This window comes from Nestor notabilis, unplaced genomic scaffold (genome assembly GCF_000696875.1).
Source record: "Nestor notabilis isolate BGI_N333 unplaced genomic scaffold, ASM69687v1 scaffold15805, whole genome shotgun sequence".
Taxonomy (NCBI): Eukaryota; Metazoa; Chordata; class Aves; order Psittaciformes; family Psittacidae; genus Nestor; species Nestor notabilis.
The window spans coordinates 20,191-40,604 of NW_009930767.1; the positions used below are offsets into that span (position 1 = coordinate 20,191).

A 20,414-nucleotide genomic window follows, 5' to 3' on the forward strand; every position below is an offset into this window, starting at 1 on the left:
GCAACAGTAAAAAGATGAATTTGTAAAAGACTACATTAAAATATCTGCTCATAGTTTATACACTTTTTCTTTACAAATTGGGACAACAGCAGCAACCTGCAAGAGAATGAAGTTCACTGAAAAAACTGACATTCGGTTATGTGTTCATTATTTCGTATTACACAGCAGTATTTGGTTTCAGAAGTAGAAAAAAGAAGAGCAGGTCCTTAATGCTGTTAAAATGTTTCGAAATTACATTTCCTATAATGAATCTGTTTTATCATCTTCATTTCTTATTGTCCCTTTTTTCCTACCGAAAAGTCATGCATGATTACATACATCATTGACTACTCCTCACTGCCAGAGAAAGTTTTAATTACTTAAGGCTATATATGACATTTACTTACATATTTATTACTGAGGTAAAACTGATTTAATTCCATCATGTGAGACATAGTATAAATGTTAATATGCTTCAAGCCATTAAGATTATCAGAGAATTTCTTAAAATTAGTAAGAGATTCATTTGACTATCAAATCAGAAACTTTTGGTCCACTCTTTGCAAGTTAACCACTTTTATTCAGGAACCAGAGACCATTTTCTAAATAATTTATGGTTATTAATTCCTTTCAAGGGTGATTTAAAAAACTAAAATTCCTTTTCCTCATGCCTTGGAGCAAAAACCACTAATAAAGTAATTCAATAAATTATTAAAAACAAAGCACTTAGAAGCATAGCAATCACAAAAATTTTCAGCTTTAGTTTCAATCAGTTCACTTGAAATTACGACCTAATCAAGGGCAGATCACTGTAGCATGTTCATCATACCTTCCAGTATCTAGTTAGTGAAGCAGCAGTAATTTCTTGTCCAACCTGCTTTGCTTCCCAAGGGTATACAGACACTCTAGGTCTAATAAACCCTACACCTTTTTCTGGCTCTAGAGAAATGGAGGCAATTCTGGAATGAACTCCAGCACTGAATCAAATTATAATAAAAATATTTATACCACAGCCTAAGAACTTGAGCATTTGATCATAGCTAATTCCTCATGTGCCCTAATCAGGAAGAACATGGCTAAGTTTAAGGTCATCTTTTGTTTTTTCTTTCCCAAATCAGAATCAAGGGAACGCATACAAGAAAAGCTACTGCTTGAATATGTATTTTGGCAAATAGCAAAAAAGCACTTCAAAACTGCATATTTACTAGCATTTAGCTACATGGATTTTGAATCATTAACAATTTATTGCATGAAATTCTCATCCAGAATGGAAGACCTCTGCCTCATGGTAAGTAACAGCCTTGGCACTGTCTTCTCAGGTACTACAATCTGCTGAGAAGTGAGAACAACTGCTCTGGACATTAAATTTCACTTTCTACAAAATAAAAGCAAACTGGCAACAAGAACACTATTTTTAAACTTGCAATTAAATTTACTTATAGCACAGCAGTAACTACCATTTACAATGAACTTTGCTGTAAATACATTTAGTATGCTTCTCTTACCCTTTCTGCTGTGTTTGCATTGTGACAGTAGAAAAATATTACCATGGAGATCTCTTAAGAAACAAAGGTTTACAATCTGAAACTGAACTCCTAAATATTACATACTATTATACCTTCGTATTTCTTTCTAATATGAAGTATACATAAAACTATTCCCTTTCCCCATCAGGTACCCTCAATATTTAGACTCACCTTCACAAAACAGAAAAATCATTAAGCATACAGAGAACTTTACTTTTAGTTAATGTGCAGTTTGACAGATTCTGTTTTAAACATGTAAGGGCCTACACTAAAACAGTCTCATCAATCATCTCAGCAACATTTGCTTCAGCTTTCGCATCACATATTGTCTGATATTTTGATCAACAGCAATACGAAGTACTCTTCCTTCATAACAAGGGTACCAGCAGTATCTCACAGAAACTGATTGAAACACCAGTTATGACCAAAACATTTCCTCACTCAAATATCTTTGAGAGTTGACAATAATCTTATTTGTCAACCATTCTCTTCCGCAAAGCTTTCTGAACAGGACAGAAACATCAAGTCCATGAGGAAGCTGCTATCAAAGTAGCATCTGGCTTCTATATACCTGTTTGAGCCCTATCTGTCTAGCTGTCAGTCCAGATATAGAACTGAAAGTACAATTTCCAGTGGCTATGCATCACCTGTCCAAACTGATCTCTTGTCACCCACAGCTTTTCTGACATGACCACATTCATGCCGGGAACATGATCATGCTCTGTGAGCTGGTCACTGAGAAAAAGAAAACAGTACTCCGGCAAACTGCAACATGGAACCAAAGAATTGAGGGGCCAGCAATAGGAAATAGTTAACTTTCTGTATTTTACCTTACCAGAGTAAATTAGTGAAAACTTTGTTACCTCTCTTTTAACCATACTGCATAAAGCCAACATAACTTGCTAGAAAGTGTTGAAAGTTGTTGCAGTCAGCAGCACACCAATGGTTATTAAATGGTTTCCTTCTTGTAAACAGAACATGTCTGAGTTATTTCTTGACACTAACCTCAAAACCAAATTAATATTTATAAAGCCACATTTATTTGTCAAAGCTCGGATAGAAGAAACACGAAAACAGACTGTCAAAAATATCACCAAGAAAGCTAACAAATTCTACTGACCCTTCTCTTACGAACTAGATGGCATTCTTGAGAATGCATTAGTTCTATGTGTCTCTCTTCCATCCCATCAATCTTAAAACTTAGTGCCTTTTAACTGGAGAGAGAACACACAAGACTTTATACTAAATATGAAAAAAAACAATAATGTTTCTGCTGTCAGCCCCAGAACCTTCTTTTTAATTAAATAGGCAACATCATTTAAAACCAGGAATGTTTGTTTTGGGGTTGTATTTTTGTTTGTTTGGGGTTTTGCTTGTTTGGTTTTGGTTTTTTGTTGTTGTTTTTTTTAAACAAACTATTCTCAAATATAAAAGCACAAAAGAGATGCCAAACAATCTACTAGAATGGACACTGTAACTCAAATGTTCAAATATATTTTGGCTCAGTTTGCTCAGATCTATAAAATACAACCAAACAACTGTGCCAAAATTAGTATCAGCATCAATAAAAGCAGTACTTTACACAGAAATGGCCACTGTATTCCTAAGCAGGAGCTCCGTTACAGACAGGGATGTAAAACTGCATAGAGAGGTGCATGGTAGTAGTAGTGATAGTTTATCTGACAAGTATTTGGGACTGAAGGTAGGTAACAACCTTCCTGCCCTAGGAATTTCCACTCATTTGGGAGAAAACATATGAAAAAGTCTTCCTGCAGCAACTTCTGTTCTATTAGGACAGGAACCAGGGTAAAACAGAGTAAAGGGATGTGGGAGACAATGGAAACTATTTGATTATTGCCAAAGAGAAGTAACTGAGAGAAAACTCCACAAAGGGTCTTACAAGTATTTATGGCCTATTGAAAGATATTAAAACCTCCAATTTTGTGTTTTTAATCAGAAATTTACCCAAAGAACTGATGATATCTGCAATGCAGAATTCATAATTAAGATTACTAACTTCAGTGCTTCCCAAACACTTAAAATATTTTTTTTTTTTGCCTCAAAATATATAGTTTGTAGATGGCAACTGAAAAAGGCATAATTTTATAGTATTCTGATACCAAGCATACTGTTTAAGAAAGCAACAACCCATGACTGCACTAAAATAAATTTAGTACATTTGATTAATGTTTTCAATCCCTGCAGAATATGAAAGGAATCAGTTCCCATACAAAGATCACTTATAATTTCTTCATTTGCAACATTACACATAAGACCTATTCACATATATTTGGCTGCATTCTTAAAAATATTAGGACAGTACAGTGCTAAAATCTTATCATATCAAAGTTCACAGTCAACACATTAGGCTTGGTATCATTAAACTTAATACACATGCTGCAACACAGGCATTTCCAGTGGTGTTACCTCACCCTTTGTAATTCCCACTTTTCTATGAGATGCTCCACTTCACCTCCAAGAACTGCTGTGTTACTGTCATCCAACAGCAAGAATCCATTTCTCACTTCAACAATTCCTGAAAGCTTAATTTTTGTTCCAGGTGGAGTGTTCAGGCTAAAAATAGAAACAGAGCCAAATATTTCATCTATTTCACAAATATATCTATTGATATTCTGCTACCAAAACCGTATAAAACTCTAATCCTACTGTACTTCTAACATTGTCATACTTCATAATACAAAATTAGCATCAAAAACCTTTGCAATAATTCCTTCAACATGCATAATATTTTTCAATAGTTTTATTGGAACACTTCCCATCCTTTACATGAAAATGTCATACTGCAAATTAGATTCTAACAGAGATGAATGTTAGCAAATTGCCTGTTTGGTTAGAATCCTATTTAACAATATCAAACTAAGAATGCGATTTGTTTAGACTAAAAGAAAGTATCTCAAAGTCAGTAGTCTAAGCTTCTCATCCTAGGATGTATTTATAGTTAATAGAGGATCTCCAGATGGTTAATCATCTAATTTTAGACATTTAACTTAAGAAGAAACAAAGAGCTGTTCAAAAAGAAGCTTCCCATACATTACTAACAGCCAGGACTGTACCAGAATAAATATAAAGACCATTCATCTTGTAGTGCTGCTTCTCTTATTACTCTATCATCTAAAAACATACGGATGCTTTCTGTGGTCAACTCCCATGAGAAGGTAGCTTACCTTCTTTTCATGTGAATCTACTCTGAAAAACAACAGCAGCTGCATTAAAGAATCACACATCTCCAACCCGTAATTAAAATACATGACAAAGCAGCACAATCTGGAAACCTATTTCTCTTGTGAGAAACAGGACACAGTCGGTTATAACCTTTCAACTGAGACACAGTAACCTCCTTATAATACTCTGAAGTTATTGCTGCAATCACAGGACCATACCACATGGTAAGGAACATTCACAGGGGAGTCAGCTGATTTCAGCACTACTGGCATTAACCTTAGCAATATTAATGAACTTTTGGTATTGTTCTGATAAAAGAAAAGGAGATCAGAAAAAACACACAAGAAAAGAATACAGAAAAAGAAATTAACATTATGCAAAAAGTGGGAGGGGGAAACCCTACTAATTAAGAACTTGATTTTAAGGAAAACTGTGATTTTTATGTACTGAATTCGGTACTATGTACTGAAACAGGATATTATTCCAGGTTAAGAGTTCATCTTCAAACCTGAAACAACCAAATGTAACACAAATTAATTTCATACCATGTTACTTTGAAAAGAAGAGCTCATAACATTACTACAGAGTGATGAGCTCTCTGACATTTTTAAGCTTCTATCTAAAAGCTTTTAAATGATATCTTCTGCTTGGCATTCTAGCTATTTTGTGATTTAGAAATCTACTTACACAGGAGCCCGTTTGCCTTCCTTGTCTGTTCTTACAGTCACACTGGAATATGATATTTGTAAGTTTTGCTTGGTCAAGCTAAAATTAAAATATCAAGTGTTCTACCTTTTAAGACAGCACCACTCTAAATTGCAAGCTGGCTCCTGCTTAGAAGGAGCAGTTTAACAGTAAAAGATGACACTCAGAAATGACATATGTATTTATATCTAACTGTTGCAGCTGCAGATAAAAAGACTTTTTTAAAATCAAAGTAAACTGAAGTGAAAAGCAAAGCACACCATGACTCCAGAGACTAGACACTGGAGATAATTTTCAGCATCGTCGTTAACAAACAAAAACAAAAAAATCCCAAGTTTAACAGGAATTAGCTCTCTTACCCTTTGTTTTTAACTGAACAAATATTTACTAATTCAATCCAAGTTGATGTCTTGCCCATGGTAAAGCAGCACTAGTTTCATTAACTTAGGTGTGTCAGGCCTGTGACATTCCTGACAGGCAAAAGATCTGCTACTACTAAAAATTGGGAATTTAGCTCAAGTTTGCACACACCCACATGATGCCACATCAACTTGGACTCAGCAGATAGCTGCAAAAATCCACTTTCTTCCTTTATGTTCTTCAGCATAAACAGTAAAATACATTCATATACACCTTTGCCCGCTGAATTTAAGGTTCGCCTTTATATAAGGAATTGAGAAGGAAGCCTGTGATGTGAAGTAATTTTTCCATATATTACTAAGGACGCTTTCATTATTTTAAGGACCTTCAAGCATCAAAGTGTTCAAAGTGTTCAAAAGTTTTCAAAGCTGTTCACCTTATTTTTGACATGCTACTGTATTCTATAGCTGTGCAGCTTGTGTGTCCATCGGTCATCTGTAAACGTAACATTCTGGGAGCAGCCTGAGATTCTTCATTATCCTTTGGTGAAGCAACATTACGTATTTTCTGTATTTGCAGAACACATGGCCCTTCCAGCTATGTATGCAAAACAGAAAAGACAAAACTGTTAACACCATTAAGCAAACTAACTGTAATATCTAGACACACTAACAGATGCCTCCAGGCAAAGGAAAGTGTAACTTGATCAGGCAGTCATGTTCAATTTCTATCACTCATGTACTGTATGTTCTAAAGCATCATAAAAATGGCTTTTTCAGAGAAACAGTTGTGACACTTCATACATCTCTGTGATACTGACTATGGAAGAGAAGGGAATGGAAAGAGTTGGGGGAGCACACAAGCAAACAAAACCACACTTCCAACATCCCGTGGAGTCCAGGTAAGATTTCACAGGCTGTACTGCAGGGTCTTATTGACAAAGTGTTCTAAAGAAATGAAAAAAAAAAAATCTTTGAAGACTATCTGGTTGTATCAAAGTACATTTCAAGTACAAACGCTCTGTAAACACTAACTAGAAACACCACTTCTTCAAAAAGCAGTGCAATCAGAATGTAACAAATCTCAAGGGACATCACTATCTGTGGGTTATCACAGCACATCCTCCTATACACACCACAGTTTATGTTACAAAAAAACCAAACAAACCCCAAACCCCACCAAACCGGTGCATCACATTTCAGATACAGCTTAGTACACAGTCATTCTTATCCCCCTGAGAAGTAAAACTGATCTCTAGTAGCTAAGAAACCACAATAAAGAAGTAGTGCACATTTCATCTGCTTCTTCCCTTTGAGAAACAGAATAGGTAGCCCAGGAGAACACAAAATGAGAGCAGATAACCAGGAGGTGAAATGAGATAAATTAGAGGATGCAGAAACAGGACTTTATTTAGGATGAGAACAGAAGAGAAAGGGAAGTTGTGAGGAAGAAATTCCGAAGTATTTTGCAATGCTAACAAAGCATGAAATTTTAACAGGAGGAAGAAAACAGTCACTAAAAGGAACAAAAGCAGCACCCTACAGAGTTCACTACTTAAACAGTTTTGTGATTTTGAGACAATAGCCAGTTACATAAACTAAAACTTCAATGGGATTTTCCTATTCTTGGCACTTTCAAATAAATTTAAAATTGGAAGGCACTTGGATTCTTTATGACGTCAAATCAAACCATGGAAGATACAGTATTCTGGATGGAGGATTTCTCAAAAGTTGAAGATTTGTTTATTTGGAAGTTTTCTTATCTTTTTCCTTCAAAACTGACTGTTTGAAGAAGAGAGCATAAATAAGAACAACATTATTTTTAGCAAATGCTGAGTGAACCTTATTTTGTTCAATATAATTAATAATAATTAAAAGATCAACTCTGTTTCTCATATGAATGGAAATTCCCCCCCCCCTTTATTTCAAGGGAAGTAAACCTAGATAATCTAACATATAGTATGAAAACAAGTTCCCCTCCTCTACCAGTTAACTTCAACAAAGCTGGAAAAAAAAAACAAACAAAAACAAACAAACCCAAAAACCACACACCTGAGTAATTCTCTTCCAGATTTTTAAGAATGATGCTTTTTATAGTACTGAATGACCCACAGTGCCACATTTATGGGTTGCTTCAGTAGAGCGTACCCTTGTCATAAATTAACGCTAAGAGATTTAACACTATACAAGCTTCTCAAAGATGAAGCACCAAGCAACTGAGAAGCATTTCTAGTTAACGACAACTAGGTTCGTCATTCGTCTGTAGTGTCTACAGTAACTTTCCTACAATGGCATTTTCCTTCACAAATATCGAGTAAATTCTAGTTCCAAGTACTTGCTTTTGGTTTTAAGCAATTGTTTGGTAGATCCCTTACAAAATCAGGAGTACAAAGAAATGAGGGCTAGGCTAACTACGAATATACATGCTAATAGGTTCAGGGGTTTGTGTCTACAGGGTGAAGTATATACTACAATAAAGCAGAGCTGCACCCTTGTTGGACAACAGTGTCTGCTTCTTTAACAAAGAAAATTACATGTCACTTCAAAAAGCAGTGCAAACCAAGAATGGAGGTGTGTACTTTTCTTAAATACGCACACTAACACCACAATTATTTTAATGGACTTAATCAGGACCTTAGGTATCTACATCTCCCAGGCCCAGCTCAGCTCATTTTCCTTCTCGTCACATAAAATGAGCACACAGGGACAGAAGGAAAAAAAGTCAGTATTCCCACAAAACAAGGACAACCATCCCTAGATTCCAGGCACATCCAGAAGACCTATGCCAGTACTTCTTGTGTGGACTATTTTAAAGTGTCATTGTGAGAATGAAGACAGGAAAAAAAATATTATAGTAAATAAACAAAAATAGTCAGTTACGGTCAACAGCTACATTTACACATTTAATCCAGGAGTCAGCCAATCTGAAACCTCTTCAGCACTCAGGTGATGAATGTTATATACAAAAAGGTGAGACAAGTTTTCTTATCCAACAAAAACTTCTTGTAAATTATCAAGTACCCCAAGTAGCAAGGCTGGTTATATCCTGACTATAATCTTGCAAGTACATTACAAAAATGCAGCCTTCCGTTCCCTTACTAATACTTTGAACACTTCCAGGAGTAATGTTGAATAATATATCAGATAATACTTCCATCACCAAGGAAAAGGAAGAAAGAGAAAACATTTCAAGACATCAGCCAGATAAATTTAATTATTTCTAAAAAATGGACAATGTTTGTTTTGTGATTAAAGCAAGTTCTTTCTTTCAACACTTCTAGAACATGTAGCCTTTAAAAAAAGGGACTGCAATTTGACAACACTGTAATAATATCTGGAAGGAAGGGATATGTGATTTGCAAAGATAAATGGCTTTGTAAAGGTTTGTACATCTTACAGTGTTTTGTAAAGGTTAATGGCTATTCAGCATACCAAACAGATGACAGTGAAAAAGTAATAAATTAAATACACAGATCCAGAAACCCTAACGGCCCATCATGGAGACCTTAAGACTTCTTAAAACACTGACTGATGGGCCATTGTAGTGTAATTCAACGGCCCATCAAGTCTAACGTTTTCTCCTGGAAAAAACCAAGCTTACCACAGCGTGGGCACAAAGGCTAGACACACAAAGGCCACAGAGATGATTAGGAGACTGGAGAATCTCTGCTGTGAGAGAACTGGGGAACGACAATGGGCACCAAGTGAAACACAGGAGGCCCCAGCTGTCTGGCCGTTACCCTGGGCACCTGTCTTCAGGTGGCCCTTGAGCAGGGCTGTTGGACCAGATGACCTCATTAGGTCCCTTCCAACCTCAACCACTCCATGATCCTGTGACTGTTTTCTTGCATACAATCCCGTATTATTATTTAGGTAATGCCTTCGTTCTTAATTCCTAGGTAATACTACTGTAGCTTGTTTCTGGACGTAGCTTAAAGTTATTAAAACATCATTCACCCATGTCTAGTGAAGTTTATAAGCTACTTCAACATGAAGAAACTAATTTAACTACTTACATAACATCACACTCAGGAAAAAAAAAAATCCCCAAGTTAGAGATAAGATTTCAAACAATGCCCAGTAGCTGGCTAATGATTTTCAACAAGTTTTGCAATTATAGCAAATAGACTATATTCTACTATTTTCAAGACTGTTACTGCACTGTCCTCCTAGAGGCACTGCTTGGACACACTCAAACTGGTCGGAACCCAAAAACCAGTCAGCCTCTCACAAAGATTTAGTTAATAATATCTAACATATACTTTTCATACACTTTGTTCTTTTACAACCAAAACAAAACCCACCACCAAAAAAACCTGTAGGACATCAAAATCTACAGAGAGACACTAAAAGCAACAAAGCAAAGTTAGTTATATCAAAATAATGAAACAGGAAGTGGGAAGCATATGAGTAACCTTAAACAGGAATTGGAAAAATTATATTTTAGTTATAATAATATATTTATGATACATGTTATTTGTATGATATATAAAAGTATATTAATATATTATATTTCACATAATATATAGTTATATAATATATATTTTAAGTTATATTTTAACAGCTTACCATCAATCTGACAGTACTGAGAAACCATCTCTCTGAGCTCAGAAATGAAATCCTTTCTGAATGCTTCTTTGGGAATGAATGTTTCCATTGTAATGGAACATAAATACTCAAAAGAAAACATGTTATGCCTTAAGCATAACAACACTACTAAATTATACCTTATAACTTCATATTCTTTTCAATTTTATTCTATTAATACTTAATGTATACTTATATAGTCATCTAAATTAAAATGGGAGAGTGGAGCTTTTTCAAATCCTATGCAAATGTGGCCATCTTGTGGTTAATGCTGGTAGTATTATTTTTTTTCTTAAATCAGTAGAAAACAGTTATAAATGAGTGAATAAAACATTTTTGTGTATTAATGACTGAAGCTGATAACCACCTATAATGGTCAAATACCCATGTTGTTTCACACTGGGTCGCTATGCCAGCTTTTATGCAAATAGTTGCCTATTACACTAATACTACAAAATAAAGTTATTTTCCATGTGAGATGGAAATACATCATATGTTCTCAAGATACACAGAAATAATACTGATCCTAGTCTTGGATGAGAGGAACAACAGCAGCATATAATTTCTGTTTCCTGAAGCATTTCTGAACCACAAGTAACTACTTTCTAGTAACAGATTATATTAAGAAGTCTCTCCTGCCCCAACTGTATTTTAACTTGATTAAAGCAAATCCTCTCCTTTGTAAACACGTACTTCTGTAACATAAAAGCTAAAATACAAGCACTTACTAAGTAGTCAGATTTGCTTTATGTTACTCAAAAAAAAGTAAATACAGTTAAGCAAAGATTCAGTACACTAACAGCCAACAGTCTGGGCTAAAACCTATAAATAGGGGTCATTCCCAAACAGACCTTTTCTGTGTAATCATTACTTCCTTTCAAAACCCAAAAGATTATCATCTCCCAGCAAACGGTCAGCATGCGTATGGTTTTGGTTTTTTGGGTGTTTGGTTGGTTGGTATTTTTTTGGTTGGTTGGTTTTTTTAGAATAATTTTCTAAGGTCTATGATCCAAATAAAGACAGTTGACTGAACTAATTAAGACCAAATTAAATTTTACTATAAGTTCACATGTAAAAAGTCCTGGCTCCTCAACAATGCTGACAGAACTAAGACCCTAGGATTTAACAAGTACCATTTGTTAAACAAACATTTGTCTTTAACAAAGGCCATTAGGGGCCATAGTTTTCTTCTGTCCTGCCTGTTCCCTCCATCTTCTCAAATCCCTGCTGGTGCTGTCAACAGTCACTACCCAAGAGAAAAAAAAAATACCCTGTTCCTCTCTATATTCACTCTTTCATCGCTGAAAACGGCAAAATTCTGTAAACACTGATCTCTCTCAGCTATGTGACAATCTGAGAAACAAATAGCTTGAATCAAACAACTTTCAGAAAGAAAGTTTGGATTGGACTGGATTCCTGCAGCAGTCCACCTCTGACTGTAAGACAGTCGCATGTGGAAATTTACCAAGCTCCATTCAGCAACTGCTCCTTTGTTTTTATTTAGGACCCTACATATGTACTGTTTTGTACTGCCAGTAACAAAACTGAGAATCCTCAAAACGATGCACAGTAACACAAAGCAGAACATACACTGAGGGTAAAGCAACAGGTTTAATGGGGATCCTTGAAAATTAAACTAGAACTACATTTTTCTCACCTTTCAATTTTCTGAAATGTTCTGTTTCACAAAATACAGATGTATTTGTGTGTGAACAGGTGCAGAAGGTTTTTGGCATGAAAAGGTAGCTGTTATCCCGCAGGTATTTCAAAGCACTAACCACCACCACAGTTCTCAAGCACACATCCCTCGTTTTTGTGCACAGGTTTTGTACTTTTTGGAAACAAATGGCCCAATTGCACCTTCTCTAGTTTGAGCTGAGAAACATGAAAAACATGACTCAAGCAGCTAAAGTAGAAGCAAACATTTTAAAGTACGTAAATAGATTCTCATATATAATGTCCATCAAAGCTCTGAGGAATTAATGACACTTTTTCCTTTAATTTATCACTTGATCTACACAATGATAACAATAATTTAGGAAACATTATCTCTAAAGGGAATGGAGAAGTTACTAGGTGTATTCTCAAGTTATGACTGAAAACTGAACATCTATCCCTAAAGAAATCCTACTATAATGTATCAAAACTGAAAAAACACAGTTACTATTCAAATCACTTTGAACTAAAATCACTTGCGAACAGAAAAAAACAAAACAAGGTCACACATACAACCTCAATACTCTGGAGAATTACATTTAACCAAATACATTCGGACCTTGTCAATAGTACATGATATGAAATGCAAAATTCAGTAATACTCCAACTAAGCAACTAAGAAATGAACAGTTCAAAAACAGATGTCATAAAAAGCAATTCTTTTACTTGCTTTCCATATTTCAAAAACAGGATACTGAAGAGGAAGAAAAATACTAAAACCATAGATACTAGAAACAGCTAAATCAAATTCTTTTAGGTGGTAAAAAAATCATTTAAGCACTGAAGAATCTTGAACAGCAGGTTATCCAGAAACCTAAAGAGGTAAACCATCAGTTTCATAAAATACCACCTTTTCTATTTAAGTTACATCTGCAAAAAAACATAGGTCCTCATAATAAGAAATAAAGTTAATAAAACTTCACCCAGAAAGTTAATCAGCAATATATTGCATGCACAGACTGCTGCCTGGCTGAAAACTATGATCCTGCAATACACTGTCTCTCAAGTGTTCTTTTCATACCTGACGATAATGTTCAGGCTGATGTTCCTGGAGAAGCCAGTGTTTACAGCAGTCACAATTCCATTTAGACAATAGCATCAGCAGAAGAAATAAATCCCAACAGCTCTTAACAGCTTCTCTCATCAATCTTGCTTTCTTAGAACAAGCCCAACCCATTTTGATTTATCACTGTTTGAATTTCAACAGTAATGAAGTCTGCTTCCCCAGAACTTTCACATCAGTGATACAGCCAATCAATATTTGGAAGTTAGGGATAATGATTTGAATTGAGAACTACTAAGTTTAAAATAAAATTCCTTCATTTATCCACTCTCTTAACTGCATGTAAGGAAGAAAGCAGGAAGGGTGTACTGAAGAGGCCAAACCTTATTTTTATCTCAACATACGTTAAAAATTTAGCACATCCAAGTTTCAAGTATAGTACTGTTCTGCAGCATATGAAGTGTTACACTATCTAACATGGTTTATCCATATAGCCTGTAGGATACACAGTCACAGGAAAATTACATAGAGTGTCTACCTATAATGATGCATATTAGTAAGTAATACAGCATCAACATGTATCACTACGTGTCATAATCATACAGCTGCTTTACTTTACCCCTAAATCTGCTTTGTTGCTCTCACAAGAATAAAGGTGGGGAAAAAATTAACTTCTGAAACTATGCCAAGACCAAACAGGGTAAATGGCTCTTCAGTGAGAAATTAAGTTGCTAGGATTGTCCACATTTATTTAAGCATTTCAAAGTCGAGAAATAAAATAAAAAAAAAAAAATAAAATAAATAAAGAAAAGAGTCCTCTTTATGAAGCCTAGTGGGCAAACTGAGATGTTCATATATTTATCCTGTAATATGCTCAAATATTAGGCTTTTTTGTATGTGAAATAATGACAAAAATCAGACTAATGTACCACAAAAGGCTGTCATCACACAGAAATAGTGAAATAAAAATATTGTCTACCTTTTCCACCTTCCCACCATTGATGTCACTGGGGAGGAATTTCTTGCCAATCGTTCTTAAATCTGTCTGAAATTAATACAGAAGACAAGAGAATATTAACCTAAAACATCCTGTTTGAAAAATATGATCATTTTTGAATACGAAAAAGAAGGGTGTTTCTTCCATAAGGCCAACTATTTGCAGACTAAGAAAACCAACCCACTAACTGCATATGATGAAAAAAAATTTAACAACTAAAGTTTCACAGAAGAAATCCTTTTGTTTTTTAAATTACATTCTTGTTCTAAGCACATTTTCAAAGATGATTAAAACACTTTTAATAGATGAAACAAAATTACTAACTCTGAGATTTAATAGAGGTAAACTTCTTTCTTCACTCTCCATCTGGCACTTCAGAGAAAAGCGATTTTAGTTTGTCTGTTCTTACATGCACAAATCCTCCACGAAAGGTTGAGATTACTTTTGCAATTATACCTACAGTAAGCTTTAAATAGAACAGGCTGGTGCAGATTACTGTACTGAAGCTGAAAACCCTCCTTATTTATTATGATCATAAACACTTCCAATAGAAGGGCTAAATGTAATTACTACAAGAACTTGTACGCTAACTTGCCATTAATACATGCCAATGGACTATTGTTCCAGCATTCTAATCTAGAACTGAGCAGCACTATATTTTAGTATGTAAAATATTGTAAACAAGTGGTTTGTTCTGTTTTTCAGCAAGAAACATCGGTATCCTACATATAGAAAACTAACTGTAGGGATGCTTTTTTAGTGTATTTACTACAAGTATCTACAGAGTGGATAAATGCTCAACCCACTTTCAAGATGGCCATAGATAGTGGTAAGAAAGCACATTCAGTTTTCAGTCTGAGCCCACCTGAGAGAATAAACAAAAGGAGCAGAGAGGATACTCTTTGCAGAATATCCTCTTAAACCAAAAATTATTAAACCTCAAAGATGGACGAAATAGTCCCTTAACAATTCTCATTCACAATTTTATTAAGAAAGAGTACTTTTCTCTTAAGTAATCTATACATTGTTTTTCCCATTGGAACTACATACAGTTAGTAGAAAGGATGAAGTTCACATAAATCTGTATACAGTGCATAAGCTTCAAAACTTCAGAGTATGGACGACTGAGAGGTTTGAAACAAAGAAAATCTAAAATTCTCAAAACTCTCCCTTGTGATAGAACAAACTTTTAAAAAGAACAAATACATGGATTAAGTAGCTGCCCTTCACTGTTACTGAAAGGGAGAAGGCTTACTAATGTTTACCAGTGACGTTAGTACACAACACTTTTGATTTTATTGCTGCTTGTACTTTGACTTAAGATTTACATTTCATAAGCATAAAAATATTTTCCTACTGCAAATTATGTTCATTTTTTCCTCCTCCAGGTTTCGCAGTTTGGAATAGGTGTTATTTCCAAGTAAAATTCACAACCCATATATGCAAGGCGAGAGATAAGTACTGTTCTATATGTTAGTCACACAGATAACTGTACTCTTAATTAGCCACACAAACCTACACTTCAGCCATTAAATGTAACATTTTTAGCATGATTTGTCAGGAAAAAAGTTTTCACAATCATAACTTACATTAAGGGCAACTAGGATAATGTCATTTGTGTTAACTTTTTCAGAGGAACTTATGCAAGCTTCAATTCCTTCATCTGAAAGATACCTGTTAAAGAAAAGAAAAAACTATTAGAATATCACATGATGTATCTATTAGGCAAACTTTTTTCCTGTGTATAAGTTACTGGTTTTAGTTTGTATCTTTTGTGCTGGTGAAGCATAGATTTAAAAATACGTGGGAAATGGCTTCATGTAATCAGTTTCCTTATACTGAGATAAGACTAAGATTTATTCTTCCATAATATCTAAACAAAGAAAACCAAACCAATCCAAAGCTCTACTTACAAAGTAACAACCCCCTTCATACCAATTATTTTGACCTATACTCCTCATGCCCGCTCCCCGGAATTAAGAGAACTTGGTTTGAAGATCAACCATTTGGCCTTTACTTGATTATGTAGCATACTTTTTCATGTCACTTGTGAGTTAAAAACAAACCAAACCAAACTGAAAAACACCCATCCCACATGGAACACAGAACACAACATCTGTTTCTAAAGAGCAAGGATGTATGGTTAAGCTTTAAAGGGCTGGGGCACGTAACATATAACACTGTCATGCTATATAAAGTACTCTTTAAAAGGAATACATCCTATACAATGTATTCTTGCTTGCCTGGGCTACAAAGAACATGATAAAAATGGAAGCATATTACAGAGCATCAACAGTTAAATATGGTGAAAAAGTTTAAATAAGATTAGAAAATCTCCTCCACCATCACATTTGGAAATGGCATTTGTGACCCTCATGGTGGTAGCCTGGGATCAGTTTCTTCTTGCAAAAATTCTGTGAGCATACAATAAATCTGTTCATCTGAATAAGAAGTTAGTTTTAAATGGATTCAGCTAATCAATTCAAAAGGGTTGACATATTCTAACCTCCAAAACAATTTTTAAAAATAATAATAATTTTCACTTAAGTGGTCGGAAAGCGTGGGTTTTGTTATTCATTTTGCCTAATATTTTCGATTTGAAGCCCCAGTTTTAATTTTTATGTAGCTGGCAATCTGCCTTCTCTGCACAGCTCTTCATTTTATTTAAATACATGACAGCAATCATTAAATAATTGATATTTGCTAAATATTCAGTCTGAAACACAGTACTTGCCCAAATAACATTTAAATGACTACGTACCAAGAAATCACCATTCCCCAAGGAAGAATGATTTAAGAAAGCTTAATACACATTAATGAACATTAAAACAAAATATTCCTGAGTGCTTCAAGAAAAACTTCTTGTTAAAGACAATAATATCCACCATGCAACATATAAACAAGGCAAACGATTTGAAGAAAAATATTCAACAGGCCTTTTAAATGCCGAACATCACCCTCTCCAGCCCTGCCAGTGTTCCCAGACTAATGAATGATCCCAGCTGTGCTCTAACCTGACACTTGATGAGATCTGTTTAAGACAAACACTGACATCTAGCAAATCCTGAGGGAACAGACCACCATCACCAAAAAAAACCCCAGAAAACCAAACCCAAAACAACCCAAAACCCAGATACACTGAATGGGGAAAAAAAGCACATATAAAAACGTAAGAAGAAATAATTCTATTTTTTATATAAAAGGCAGATGCTTAAGAGTAAGAGGGTGAGATTTGGTGGCTTGCATGGGAATGCAGGATTTCCCAGATGAGTGATTCTGAGCTCGAGTACTACAAAGTAGTAGTTCAGATAACTAGTGTAAATTAGCAGATCTGCTTAGCTGGAGTCAGAAGGTAAAGTAGGACAGCGTTCCCACTCTGTGCCAGAGGAAACTAGAACAGATACATCCCACACGTACTATCCTGCTCTCATGGCTTCAACTGTGGTTTAATTACACCAGAAGACTTCGTAGAAAGAGCAATACTGTAAACTCTACAGGTTTACCTTCTGCCATCTTCAGCATAAAACGGAATATAAATTCAACAGCAGGGGTTAGGGAGACTACAAAAATCCATAAGCTGAGTTTCAGACTGTCAGGCAAGTCATGGGAAGATCCCTCCTCTTCTGCGCCTAATGTAAAAGAAGTCATTCTTCAACTCTACTGAAGCTAACAGGACTGCAGCTCTCCTGAAGAATTACTCAGCCTAGGATTTAGATGTAAGCACTACCACTTTCCAGCAAGAAAAAAAGAATGTTTTTAAAGACTGAATAAACAACAATCAGCCCTAGAATTAAATTTTCCTTATATAAGATAAGATTAATTCTGCTATCACAAAATTTGCTGCTAAGTCACAGAACCATAGAATGGTTTGGGTTTGAAGGGACAATAAAGATCACCTCGCCCCAACCCCTCTGCCACAGGCAGGGACATGTTCCAGTAGACCAGTCATGTTTTACTTTATCACTGCGAAGTGAAGATGCAGTCACAGCTGCCAAAATTCCACTCTGCTTTAGTAAAAGATTTCAGTTTATAACTTTATATGTATAAATTTATACATAAATTTTCATTTTAGTTCGTCTCACTACTTTGGATTTTTTTTGAGACAGAAGGATAAAGAGAAATCCACCGGAAAAGACTATTCATTTTTTACTTGTGCTAATATAAGCAACAGCACTTAGCAGAAACATTGCTGACTGAGATCTCTGCCAACGTAACAGAGGCACCAATCATGAAATGCCACTGGGGACATCTATTACTTTGATTTAAGCAAACACTAAAGCTTTTCAGCAGAAGACTGATTAACATGGTTGTTAAAACAGTCTTCAAAAAAGCAAAATCTGTGAACAAAGTGGGAGGGATATTTTATAGCTTGGGGTTGGTTGGTTTGGGTTTTATAGATATTTATTACATGAAAGCATAAATTACTTAAATTCATAAGAGCAGGATCAAAATTACTTTCAAGAAAAAAGATCAAATCAACAACTGTGTCAGCAAAATTATGCTAAACAACTTCAACAGAGGAAAAAAAGCAAAACTAGCAGAGCTTTCCAGCAATAGCTCAGGTGTTACTTTTGTGCAACAGGATGTAAAAGTGCAGATTCCATCAGAAATGGTCAGAAATTGGTCATAGAACAAATCAAAACCAAGAAACACTGCACTCCAGAATTAGCCAAAGCTCAGATTTCTCCTTCTTTAAAAGCTTGGAAGCAGTGTATATCCAGTCCCTCTTTCCATTTTGCCCTAATAACTGTCTTAGACTATTTCATACAGCAACAAGTACTCCAAATACATGTTTAGATTTTCTTTACAACCTTACAGAAAGTTCTTTTGTTTTTTCCTTCCACTGTCTGTATAGTCTCTTATTAAAACTACCTAAGCTTTAGTTTTGTATATTTTTTGCTACAGGTTCACATATTATTTAAGAGGAACCCCCCCCCCCCACAAAAAAAACCCAAACAAAACCACAAACCAAACAAAACCACTAAAACACAACAGTATTTTAAAATAGATGTGCTTATATAGACAAAAAAAAAAAAATCTATATCACTCAAGTATGATAAAGGGAGTTGCAACAGGCAAAATTAATTCTTCAGATGACATAATCCTTTCCCCTACAACACACAGATTAAGTCTGAAATTCTTTTTCCCGGCTCTGAAGGTAACAGAGGCCCCTTATCCATCCACTTTTAATAATGGTATATAGTATGCTGAAGATGGGAACTTTACAGCATAAAGCCACTCAGTATTTTTGTTCTCTGTATTAGATGAAGGAAAGAAAAAATCTGACTCTGAAAAAAAAAAATAAAAATAGAAGACAGCAAAAACCTCCTCTGGAGTCAAAGAGAACAGTCCTGCAGCTGAGTGTCTATTCTATTCATTCAAGCACCTCACAACATCTAAATTACCTCTTCTGCCCATTTTGCAAAATATCACAAGCTCAGATAATAAAAGGTGAACTACAATGTGATTCTGATATGTTAATCCAATACATTTCCTACTGCCAAGAGGCAGGAAGCAATCCTAAACCACCCATGAACCAGAGCACACTGCTGGAAGCAGCTCACAAGCTCCCCATCCCCAAAAGCTACCTCACAGTGCTGTACAAGCAGTGTCCTCATCAATTCTTGCTCTCCAGACCTCGATCCCAAGCTGTGCTCCTCTCTAAAAGCCAGGGGCACGGGGAATAATCTGGCACAGAAATGCAGAGGCCACAACTCTCAAATTTCCCTTTGTGCTTCCCATAAACAAACATTTCAGAATTACACACTTTTGCTTAAGGTGAAGTAGCCAATAAATAAATGGTAAAATAAATGGGTGAGAAGCATAGAGTGAGAAGCAGCCAAGCTCCACAAAGCTAAGAAGTCAAAGGCTTGCCAGTAGGTGACCACTGACATCGATGAGAAATTACTTCCTTAACATACAATGAAGATACTACTACCCTGGAATATGAACCTGAAAGACTTAAAAGGAGGCAACTATGTTCCAATGGGCCACTTGATTTTTGGCTTTACCCACCAATATCTTAAGCATCCATAAAAGATATTTTTTATTTTCCTAAAAAATATAACAAAAACAAAAAAAAGTTAAAACCACCACCAAAAAAAACCCCAAAAACAACACCAAAAACCCAAAAAAACCTCCAAATTCAAACAAATAAAAAAAACAAAACCACAAAAACCCACAAAAAACCCCAAAAACAACAACAACAACAAAAAAGCAAACCACCAATCCACACACAAACCCACACTGAAATTCCTTATAGGAGGACTGATAACTAGAATAACATGCATTGCAAGCACCTTTGGTTTCCAAGGAAAAAATATTCACTAGACTTGTTTCTTGCACAGGTTTTAAAACAA

The 20,414-nt window shown here is 35.3% G+C and overlaps 1 protein-coding gene across 1 annotated transcript in view; it reads right to left on the reverse strand.

Annotated features, from left to right (window-relative positions):
* Positions 1-19,692, reverse strand: part of TDRD3 (tudor domain containing 3) — a 35,595-nt gene extending 15,903 nt beyond the window's left edge. The window contains exons 1-5 of the mRNA XM_010015575.1: positions 19,644-19,692; positions 15,645-15,729; positions 14,038-14,103; positions 6,190-6,350; positions 3,938-4,079 (exon numbers count right to left, since the gene is read on the reverse strand). Of these exons, the coding sequence (XP_010013877.1) occupies positions 3,938-4,079; positions 6,190-6,263 (216 nt within the window). The 5' untranslated portion in view covers positions 6,264-6,350; positions 14,038-14,103; positions 15,645-15,729; positions 19,644-19,692. The remainder of the gene's footprint in view (positions 1-3,937; positions 4,080-6,189; positions 6,351-14,037; positions 14,104-15,644; positions 15,730-19,643) is intronic.
* Between the last annotated feature and the right edge of the window lie 722 nt (positions 19,693-20,414).